This window comes from Colossoma macropomum, unplaced genomic scaffold, assembly GCF_904425465.1.
Source record: "Colossoma macropomum unplaced genomic scaffold, Colossoma_macropomum, whole genome shotgun sequence".
Taxonomy (NCBI): domain Eukaryota; kingdom Metazoa; phylum Chordata; class Actinopteri; order Characiformes; family Serrasalmidae; genus Colossoma; species Colossoma macropomum.
The window spans coordinates 17,207,747-17,219,935 of NW_023494810.1; the positions used below are offsets into that span (position 1 = coordinate 17,207,747).

Genomic DNA, 12,189 nt, shown 5'->3' on the forward strand with positions numbered 1-12,189 from the left:
GTAGGTCTCTACAGATCAGCGCCTTTCCTGAGCCACAGCATTGCCTGCTAGAATGTGCTAATTAAAATGACATTGTGGCTGCAGCTGGAATGACTTTTAGAGAAATAGCTTGGCGAAAATCAAAATTTACACAGATTTCCTCTATACCGCAAATGCAGTTGATCAGTCAAGACAAGTTTGGTGTCTGAAGTTTGCTTTATTTGTTTGTTGCACCAGAGCTATAAGGCTAAATGTAGCTCACAAACAGTAAAAGCTTATGTATACTAGATATTGATTTTTGCAATGCCTTTGTTAACAGTATTTTTCTGTTCTATGTTAAAAGTTGCTCATAGCAGTAGTAGGAAAGAATTTATGATAGACTACAAACAGTGCAAACACTTTCAAACCCCCCTGCCAAAAAAGTGATGTAATAGGGCTGTACAGTGTGGGAGTTATGATTAAAAAAAAAAGTGAAGATAAATTTTTTATTCAGATACAGTCATTTATTTACGAAGTCATATGCAAAAGTTTGAGCACTCCTGGTCAAATTAGATTTTTTGGGTTATTTATTTTTTTTCTGTGTAGAAATAAGTGAACAAACTTAATGTCATTTGCTGCACATTTTAGTGCACAATTTCTTGTTGAAAATATTAGAAAACAATTACAAACAAAATAAAAAGGTGCCATAACTTTAGCAAATTTTTATATTCTTTTGTTATTGGATTTTACGTTATGCTAAATTCAGCAGATAAACAGTAAATGTGCTATCAGTTGTTTAGTAGTGTGTTCTCTGTAGAGGATGTGTTATTTTCACTTAGAAAATCAACTAAACATAATTTGACCAGGGGCGCCCAACAATAAGACTGTATGTGTCTTCCATTTCATTTTCTTTTTTGCTTTAAGATGTTGTGTAGGTGATGAGTCACTCACTGTCTAATGTTACACTGGTTAGTTCTAGTGTTAGCATCAGCTATAGCAAAGCTAATCTAAAGCCTCACCTGACACTAAAACTTGCTGTTTAAATCTGCAGAGGTTAAGAGATGTTTATAAAAATCCAGAAAATATAATCATTTTGACTGGTGCTATGCTAATTTGCACAAATCATCATACACTTGCTACAGCAAGTATTTTTATAGACTTATGTGGCTATACTATTACCTAAATATACTGACAAAATTTAATCTTCAGGACAGCTGCTGCTGCTGTTTTTTTTTTTTTAAGCTATGCAATGTAATTTTTTCTGTTTCTGTAAGGCTGCAAAGAATATTTGAAATTATTAAAAAAAAAAAAAAAGTTATATTAGAAAACAGTGAAGCCATTCAAATAACTGTCACTTGTAGCAGTTCTGTGAAGCCGTGCACTTCCTTGGGACATGTTTCCATATCAAGGGATTTTTGGAGGCATGGTTTAAGCTACTAATTATCATTTTGATATGACAGGACCTATTTTGACTCTAGGTACAGTCCAAATAAATAAATAAAATTTCTATTTCTTAAGACCGCTAGCGTACTTTATTTCAGAGAGTACAGGAGATTGTTCTGGCTAACCCTGGTAACAATACTAATAATACTAAGTGATTGTCATATTAAACATTTTCAGTTAACATTCGATAGAATATGTGAAAATGATACTAGCTGCAGTCCTGGTAAATTTTATTTTTTTCTTTCTTTGTCAAACTGTTGCTTTAACCATGCAGGGTTTGTTGTGTAGATGTTGATGGATCCTCTGGCTTTCTCTGTTGTGCTGTAAACTCACTCCTCCACCGTGTGTGTTTTTTCCTGTAGGTTTGACTCGGAGCTGTTAAGGCACCTGGGCTCCGACATACGCACCTCGGCCAATCTCCACCCCCCCCACCACCCCCACCAAGCTGCTGCCATGACCTCAGAGTTGGAGAGCAGTTTAACCTCCATGGACTGGCTGCCACAGCTGACCATGCGGGCAGCCATCCAGAAGGCGGATGCCCAGAATGCCCATGGGCCCGGCATGGCAAAGAAGAGTGCCCTTCTGGACCCCAACACCACACTGGACCAGGAGGAGGTCCAGCAGCACAAGGATGGAAAACCTCCTTACAGCTACGCCAGCCTCATCACCTTCGCCATCAACAGCTCGCCAAAGAAGAAAATGACCCTGAGCGAAATCTACCAATGGATCTGTGACAATTTCCCCTACTACAGGGAGGCAGGCAGTGGCTGGAAGGTAAGAGTGAGAGCGTATGCAGCTAACGATGCACTGATATGGATTTTCTGGGGTGATACTGATGGTATGGTTTTTGATGATGACACTGATAACTGATATCTGCACAAATTAACACTGAGTTGTTGCTATTACCAATACCATCGACCGTGCTTATTTTTTCCTTTTGTAACAGATGTTGCAATGACATATTTCCATCAAAGAGGTCCCCAAATCTGCAGTCTGCATTAAAACAAGTTTGCACTATAGATGGCGCATTGATTAATTTTACCAAGCTATGACATAGCTAAACCAGATATGACAAATATTGTAAACAATTACATAGTAGACACTCTTGTATGGAGCGACTTACAGTGATAGGTGAATAAGCATCCATGGCCAGTATAACGAAAGGTCCCGTTAAGCTTAAACTCACATGCGCAGTTTGCGCATTAGCAGTACACATGAAACTAAACTTGGGAAAAAAAGGTGACGCTCGTCTGTGTAGCGGTATGGCTAAACATGCTGTGTTTAGGCTGGTTAGGAAGATGTTGGAATGCTATAGAAAGTATTTAGCTAGCTGACATGGAGCTCGCTTTTGAGTTGTTTTTGCCACCCTAAGTGGAGCTGCGTAGCGGAGTGCCACTGCACACTGCGGCCAGAGTTTGTTTAACTTTGACCTATGCTGTGCTCGTGTTTATATGCCCATGACTGTAGACTATTTCTTGTTCTATTTCTTCTCGCTATGGAGTTTAAAAAAAGCATGCAGTATGTAATCAGGTTTTCTTGAATGATAAAGTCATCAGTTTAAAATTTGCATTTGAGATGTTTTAAGTTCCTTTTGTCAGGAGGTTTGCCACCATGAGCGATGCCATTGTCAAGACTTGCTGATGTGTAGGGCAACATGCAACGTGAATTTGCCCTAATGTGAACATACCTTCATTTATCCAACAGAGCCGTATGACAAATTCAGTAGCAAAAATAAAGCAGATAGATTTTGTAAAAAATGGGAAATCTTTTAGCAAGTTTGGGTAAAATCAATATGCTAGAGCTAACTGATTAACTGTTAGGTGGGGGGCAGTCTTTGTCTTTGGCAAGGTAAATTCTTTCCTGCTTAGTAGATTATATGAACACTTGTCGAGGTAACGCTAAAATAGAGGAATAGCTTTCATTGTTAGCCTAGCTGCACTGATTTGCTTCTGACTTCTAACAGTCATTTTTCATTATCTGACACATTAAGGCACTCATGTTTTGTAGTAAAGTTAGCAAGGTAAAATAATGTACCATAGTAAGATGCATCACTGAGTGAGAAGGCACAGAGCTGACAGTTTATTAGGTACACCGTGTACCTCTCTTTGACAATTTTAATTTTGTAAACCTACTAAATGGTGACTCAGATACCAGGTTGTTCAGCTAAATGTGGAGATGTAATCCGTGTACTATGGAATAGACCTTTGTACGGTGTCGGCTTTTAACATGTTCAGTTCTACATGTGAAAAGTTAACCTGGCAAGAACTTTGCGTCAGCTTTTGACAGCTTTAATTTTCGTTGCGCCAGGAACATAGTTGACTTAGCCCTTTCTGGGTAGGTGGAATGAACAGGACCTCCCTGCCCCCATTAGAAGTGGTAGTTAGTGTTCTCCTGAAATTGTTACACTGTTCATGGTACTAGATTAGTGGCAGTTTGAAAAAATGTGGTGGTTGGCTTCATGTGTCTCCAAGGAAGCTTGTTCCTTCCAGATTGATAGCGCTTTGTTGTGGAGGGAGTCCTAGCTAGTACATAGCATTGGACATGACTCAGCTGGGTAGAAAAATAGGTAAATTTAAGGAAAAAAAAAAGATGAAAATGTCCTCTCTTAGGGCGTTTTCACACTTGGGCCGTTTCAGCGTCTGAAGTGGACCCAGACCGCTGAGTCATGGTTTCTTTTGCATATGTGAACACGCCAAACGAACTCAGACCCCCATAAACGGCCCCAAAAACGAACCGAACTGAGACCACCTCGAGAGGTGGTCTCAGTTCGGTTCGTTTGTAGTTCGTTTTGTGGTTCGATTAATTTGTGCATTGTGAAAACAAAACGGCCCCAGTCCGCTTTAGCTGTGCTTTATGGTGAAGACCTCGATGCTCACCGCACACACAGCCACAGTCTTCACTTTAGCAGGTAAACAGACCAAGGATCATTATGAGGTTCTACTCAGGATAAAGTCAGACAGCAGCGCTGACTTATTAAAGCGATCAGATGCGAGAGCTCGCGTGATTTTACCGTGTTAAAGGCTCGAGCTGGGCATGCAACGCAATTCTCAGCTGCTTTCACACTGAACGCTGAATGAATGAAAATTCGCCGGGTGGAGCTTCAGTGAGGAGCACAGCCGAACACGGAGCCCACCGCGGCAGACCCGCAGGGCCGTGTTTCCAATTTTGCGCGATGGACTTTGGCCAATCGTTTCAGCGCGGCCAATAGGAGAGCAGCAGGCGGGTCTGGTGGTTCTTCTCGTCACCTGATAGGTCGGATTTATCAGAGAACGCGGCCCACTTGGCGAGCGCTCTGCACACCGTGAGTGCTGTGAAAGGGGTCCGAGTTCTAATGGAGCTGTGGTCTGAACAAGAAGTGGTCTGAGATCTCAATGGACCAGAAAGAAAACTGAGTCCTCTTTAGAGTTCACTTACATTGTAAACACAAAAAGAACTGAGGTCATTTGCGGTTGGTTCCCTTCCAGGTTCACTTAAACAGAACTCGGTTCGGTTCTTTTAAAACAAACTATATGTGAAAACACTGTTAGTGAAGGATGCGGAGCTATGGGTTGTAATTATCAGCCATAGTTTTAGTAATTTCAGACAAATAATATTAATGACTTTAAATTCACCATTTATTGGCAGCTGATATATTGTGCACCCTTACAGCCAGCCTGTCCTGAGTAAATTATTTGTCGTTATTTACTTTCTGCCCGTCAGACCCATTTGCATGCATGCAAGTGACATTCCCCTCCACTTAAATTCAATCAGTGTACCAAATCAGCCCTGAATTCAGGCAGGAGGAGACAGCCAAGGTTAATGTGTGAAATTATTCTCATTTCTTATGCTGTCAAGTTGTTTTTGCAGAGGATTATTTTGCAAATATAAAAGTAGAAAAATGATTCACAAGCATCACTTTCATTTTTTGTGAAGGAAAAGTGTTCTGATCTGGTTAGGAGCATTAATATTTGACACAAGTCTCTTGTGTCTTTCAAAAAAAAAATAAAAAGGAGAAAATAGAGGCTGTTTTTCAGACAGAAATGTGAGCGTGGAGAGTGTTGATATTCAGGGAGGCAGCAGACCTAGCCGAACAAGCCGTAGACAAAATCTCCTATTCATGGATTGTATTATTCATGCCAGATGCCTTGATACAAGTCCATTATGTGCGAGAGAGCCATTGCTGTGTCATCATCTCAAGGAGCATATGATATACAGAGATGAAGCCAAGCTGATTGCCTTTTAAAGAGCGGAGATGGAAATTGATATTAGAATGAGCTTTCCAATCAGCTGACATTTATTGCCAATAGAATTGGTAGCACGGCTTTATTGCAGTCAAGACAAGATGTATGTGCTTCATATCCGTCAGAGACATGGCGTGTGCGTGTGCGAGCATGTTTTCACCCCAGCCTCTCTTTTCTTTTCCTTTTTTTTTTTCCTGCGAAGCAGATGTTTACATCCATCTATACAAGGCTTCTCAAGCTTATACAAGTTTAAAGATCAAGCGCATAATTTATTTTGCTTATTTGATGATTTATGTTATTTTATTTCCCCCCCTCATTTGATAAACATGGAATCAAAACCATAAATTAAATACTTTATTCTGTTTGACGGTGCAGCATGAGGTTGTCTGTAAAGATTATTTTAAAAAGCTTCTCAGCTGCTTTTCTACATACATAAAATAGGACAATTTCTGTAGGTCTCCAGTTAGCATCTTTTAGGAGATTGGGACAGTTGCTGTACTTTACTATAGGATATTATTTTAAAACAGTACTACAGGAAGATTAAACGTAGTTGTAAATATTATATATTTGTATGTATGAATTTTTACATTTTTTGTAGACAACTGTGTACTGTATACTGGTCTGTCGAAATCTTCTGGCTTCTAGCTCCTGTTCTTTTTCATAAGTGATGTTTTTTAGAAATGCAGTCATGTTGCCAGTAAAAAAAAGCCTCGTAATTTCAGAGAGGTGTGTTTGGGGTCAGGGAGATATTAATGCTCCCTGAAATCTGTGCTGCTAGATTGAAACATTGGGTTACTTGTTTGCTCTTCCTCCATTCTAACATATGTTCGTATTCTCTCTTGGTAGTACCTGGAAAATGCTTGAGTTAAATTTCTTTCTGAAGCTTTAATGCCTTTTGTGACATCTGCCTGTTCTTTTTGTCCCCGGCCTGCATTGTGAACCGACACAACAAATGGATTTCAGCATTTTATATTCACAGGGAAAAAAAAAAAAAGCGCTGTACAAGGCTACTGCCCTGACTCGCTCCAGCACCTTTCGCTGGGAACATTTCTCCATTTTGCCCCAATGTAACCTCAGCCAGGAAAGCACCTTGCATTTCTGAATAGCATTAGATAGAAGGAAATGCTACTGGTGTACTTTAATTTCTCTTATTGATGGACACTGATTGCCACATTCCTCCTGGATATCACATATTGTGAGAGCGCACATGGGCATTTGAATGGTGGTGCTGGTGAAGTAATGTTCTGCTGTAAAAGGGCAAATACTTTTTACACTGTAAACATAAAATCTGATCAGCTGAATGTTTTTTACAGGGGGAATTTCTTTACAAGTTAGTAATTCATCAGCTGGCAAATCTTGTTCTATAGTGACATGTTGCATTACAATCTTGTCTGTATTATGAATTTGGGAAAGCAAAGATGTGAGCAGGGAGTATTTTTCTTTCCGTTTGCGCGTGTAATTCTGTATGTAGAAGCAGCTGTGGTATTTACCCAAAGGTGGCTGCTGAAATCAAAGAGAAAAAAACGTGCCGGTCGGTCTCTCTGAAGGTTTTTTCCCTTTTTAGATTCACAGTGTGAGGCAGACGGAGCCGCTATGGTGTCTGCGTGTGTAATGTGAAGGAGAGAGTGTGTTTGAGAGGGAGGGAAAAGGGTAGGTTCACACCGTAACAAGGCTGCATTGTATGGAAATAGTGCAATAGGATTGGTGTAAAAAGAATCTTATAAGAACCGAATGAGCTTTTGTGACAGAAAAGAGAGTGAATCTCACCTGCTGTAGTCAAAACTCCCTTGTATCCAACAGGAATCCTTTTTTGTGTTGGTGCTATATTTACATTTTTGCACGTATGTATCGTGCGAGTGTTTGGGGTGAATGTAGGTCGGGGTGCAGTCACCGCTCCACCGTTCCCCTGGAGATGTCGGCGGCAAGAATTTACGACCCAACGCACGCGCGCGTCTGTTCTCTATGATAATGCAGGCTGTGCTGCAGAGAGATGAGCTATCCGGGCTAATCCGGACGCCACGGCAACTCATTTAATCATCTCAATAGAACTCCATTAGCTGCCGCTTTTAAGAAATATCAATAAGTGCTGTCAATAAGAAAAGATAATTCATCAAGGTCAAAAATTATTAATGCAGTATTAGCGGGGAGCGAGTATATGCTCCGCAAGCGTCCGTGAGCATGCAATTAGATTCCTTGGATAGAGCTGTATTACATCCTCTTAAGCGCTTCAGAGTAATTTCTGATAAATTTTAGAAACCACAGTCTTTTTCTGTTGAGATCCTGAACAAGGTTTTCAGCTTCAGTAAGCTAGAACACTGTAACTTCACTTCAGGAATTGTTTAGTGGTTGCAGATGACACTTCAGTTGATGGAGATGGCCATGTATTTCGTAATTTTTAATTCAAAGAAAGCACACAGTGCCATCCTTTGTTTTTATATAGTATGGCAGATTAATTTTCCTGTATGAATCTGGAAAATAGTCCTCAAAACCTTCATCCTGATGATCCAAGAGCTTCTGTGCGCCAGATGCCTTACTGTAGTTTTCTCAAATGAGGGTGCAAATGAGATTAATTTGGCCTCTCTCAGGTTGAGAGGCTCACTTGTTCACCTGTCAGTTCCACTCGTCATTGATGAGACATTTAATGCAGTGAAGATGCTTGGCAGCAGGTTAGCAGCTGTGCTTATGAGTCTGACACCAGCGAGGCCATGCCTTAACTGTTTCTAATGGGTTTAAAACCATCAGTTAAAAAAAAACTGCTTGACCCACAAGTATTTCCGTAACCTCACAATTAAGGCAGCACAATACATTGTTTACTGTTATTGTGATTTCATTGGCCTTTGTAATGGTGACACCTCAAAAGGCTGCATAATGCAAAGGAGGGCTGCCACCAATGACTATTTTCCATTGATTAATCTATCAACTGTTTTACATATTAGTCGATTAATCTAAACAATTAATTTTCCTCCGAAAATCAAATTATGGCCTTCCCTACACAAAGAGCTGCCTACAATAATGGCAAAAATAAGAGCCCAATGCACATGATCACACACTGGCACAATCAATCAACGTAAAATAAGCCCAGATGCTGGCCTAAACATATTCTCGAACACTTATTCAGTGGAAGTTCTCAAGTAGCAGGTAGATGACTTTGTGCCTTCAATAATGAATGTTTTTAGCAGCTACAGGGACAACACATTTAAAAAGCTCTCCCTAACTTTTTTTTAATAAACATGAATAGACAAACCACGTACAGCGATTTTGCTGGTCTATCATCCAGAATAGCACCTGTGTGTTATTTCTTCAGGTGCACGTGCTTCGCGTAACTGCTGCTGTGGTTGCAGTTGTCTTTATGTTTGCCAGCCCATTGTGCAAATGTTCCTGGTCCACCTTAAATGGTGCAGTAGTTATTATAACACCTGAGGTGGCAGATTGTAACTGCTGCATTATTTAAGATGGAACGGTAGAGTTTGAACAAGAAGCTGGCGAGAAAAAGCTTTGTTTGTGATATTCCATTGAAACTTTGTACAATGTACAAACCACCTTTTCGTTTGAGCTAATTTGAAATACTCCAATACTTTTGACACCTTGGGTCTTTGTAAACTTTTAGAAACCTCTTTCGCAATCCAGTCAGACTGCTGTAGCCGCCGTGATTTTTTTAAAACCTGTAGCGTTTAATGGTGCCAAAAACGACCGACGTCATGCATGCAGCAATTACATATTTGAAGCATTTTAAAAATCAAAAAGGTAAATACATGAAAATAATTTAGAAAACAAACGATGTGTTGGTTTAAAATATTGATGTCTGTACATCGACTAGTGCAGCAGCCCTAATGCAAATGGCCTCTAACTAGCTGCAATGTTTCTGAGTATCCTGACCAATTACAGTTCTGGATGAAATTTCTGAAGGTGTTTTGTTGAATCAAGTAATTTATGCAATCCAACAGAATTATTTTGGTCTAGGGATGCTATTTTTGGCAATTTTTTTGACTGATAGCTGATGTCTTTAGGCGACAATTAATTGTTGACTAACAAGCCTAAAATCAATCAAAACATATAAATTATAAAATAGAAACTTCCAAATCTAATAGCGGACTAGCAGAGCTATGTTGCAAGCCACTGTAAAATAATTGAAATACAGTTGTGAACACACACATCATCTAATTTCTGTATTAATGCACTAATTAATGAAATATTAGAATATGTTCCTTATATGGACTTTTTGGAACATACTGATAGGTGAGCTGGGCATATAATACGGTTAAAAAGAAACTCAATGAAAGCTCAGTGTACCTCGAGCGGTCCCTGAACACCAATATTTTTAGCTGCCTCTTCGTTTTTTTATGTGTACAGTTCAAAAACATCCCTCACCTAAAACATGTGACTACCCTGGTTAAATGAAGGTAAAATAAAAAATGTAAAGCTAAACTCACCTATTCAGATTGAGATAGCTGTTTATTGGAAATAAAATACAATTAAATACTTTTTTTTTGTATTTTTTTTTCTTGTCCAGTAGGTTTGGTTGAATGGTTGTTTATTTGTAATATAACTTAATCTGGTAATCATTTTAATCCACGTTTTTGTATAGAAGTAATTCAGGCCAATTTTAAACCTTGTCATGAATGATCAATGTGTTTGTGATATATTGCAAGCTGTATCGCAGTTGCCAAATGTAGAAATATAATCACAATGCTTTTGTCCATAGCTTGCAACATAAGTGTGTGTGTTTTGTCCTCCAGTGCAAAAAGTCTAAACATGAGTTTAAGGGCTTTAAATGTATGGAAGTTAGCAGATTATCAAGGACCCGGGCCATGTGAAAGCTCTTGTTATCCTGTGAGATTTAAAATCTCTGTTTACAAAACATGTTCATAATCCCACTGCGGTGCAAGCTATAATCTGATCATGCACTCTGAAAACGTGAAGCGTGTGTGTGTGTGTGTGTGTGGCTGCAAATAATGGCGGTGCACACAGGTGCACTTCAGAAAGGCTTTAAAGCAGCTGTCTGTCAACGTGTGTATGTGTTGGGTGTGGGTAAGTTAACTACTAGGGATGCACCATGATGTCTGTGACATATTGGTCAAATCATAACAAATGTGTGTGTTTTGTGTGTGTATTTCCTATACCTGCAATGTCAGCTCTCTAATAAAATAAATCCTGAAAATCACAACCAAGTAGAATTTAGAATTGGTTAATAAAGACCCCTGGTCATTTGAACATGAGTGCATGCATAACTTAAGCCCCTCAATTTTACTTTAAAAGGATGCACTCAATTCAAAGACCCAGTGGTGTCCACGAAATATGGTAACTCAGGGTATATATCGGTGCATCCCCATCAATTGCGTCATTTTTCTTAAAAGATCCTGTTTATCATCACAAACCAGTGTATAGATAGTATTTGATTGAAGATTGATGATGGGTATAGACGTGCGTCATTCTGTAGTCCTCGTTATGCCCATATTAGGAACTCCGGGTCTAAGCCCGGATCCAGTGGTTTTCGAGAGAAGAATGTTCACAGGACAAAACGTATCGGGTTCTGAACATTTTTATTTAACACAGGGTGTGATAGAGGCAATTTTTCAAAAACCCTATTCATTGTGGCCATAGAGAAATGGAGCTTGGACCCGGAATTCCTAATATGGGCATAAGAGCATGGTGCCAACTACAAAATGATGACACGACTACAGTGGTCTATTGTGAATGCTATTTATAGAATGGCATAGTAACAAGTAGCTGATTGGATGTTAGCCCGTTATGACATCTTATTGTATTCACTTATTTTTACCAGTTCTTTCTCCTGTTCCTTCTTAAACAGTCTAATTTGCAAATGGTAAATTTACTTCACTGCCCTTTTTAAATGTGGCACTACTGGCCCACCCATTGTGTGTGTTTCTGTGTGTTTCTGTGTGTTTGTGTGTGTTTGTGTGTGTTTGTGTGTGTTTGTGTGTGTTTGTGGCACCCACTGGTAAACATGAGCAAAACAGGCTGTAAAAAACTTTCTTTATTGCTTATCCCTTTGATCTTTCATTCAAAATATTAGCAAAAATCTAAGGCATCTGAGACCATTCCTCCATACAGAACCTCTCCAGATCCTTCAGATTCCAAGATCAACACCGTGGACTTTTCTCAGGGGTTAAGGTCAGGGCACAGGGGTGATTCTGGCAAAACCTTGATTTTGTGTTCAGTGAATTTTGTGCGCTTTGGATCATTGTCCTGCTGGAAGATTCAAACAATGGTCCAGTTTTAGCTTCCTGGCTGAGGCAGTCAGGTGTTGATTTTATTTCTGCTGGTATTTGACAGTCTGTGATACCCAGTATGTAAATAAATTGTCCAGGGCCTTTGGAAGAAAAGAGTATCACAGATCCACCACCATACTTTGCAGTGGGGATGAGGTATTTTGTTGTGTCGTCTTTGTGTCCACGCCAAACTCACCCCTGGTGTTTGTTTGTCCTTTAGAGCAGAGGCTTTCTTCTGGCAACACCCCAAACTGGCTGTGGTCATATAGAAGGTGATTGATTGTGGTCGGGAGGCGTTTTAAGATTAATATTATTAGTCCCACAATGGGGGAAATTTC

General features: G+C 39.6%; 1 protein-coding gene across 2 annotated transcripts in view; it reads left to right on the top strand.

The window, feature by feature from the left end:
- The window catches only part of foxj3 (forkhead box J3), a 138,569-nt gene that overhangs the window by 41,851 nt on the left and 84,529 nt on the right, over positions 1-12,189 (top strand). For both annotated transcript variants that reach the window (XM_036559816.1, XM_036559817.1), the window contains exon 2: positions 1,764-2,175. In XM_036559816.1, coding sequence (XP_036415709.1) covers positions 1,855-2,175 — 321 coding nt within the window. In that variant the 5' untranslated portion in view covers positions 1,764-1,854. The remainder of the gene's footprint in view (positions 1-1,763; positions 2,176-12,189) is intronic.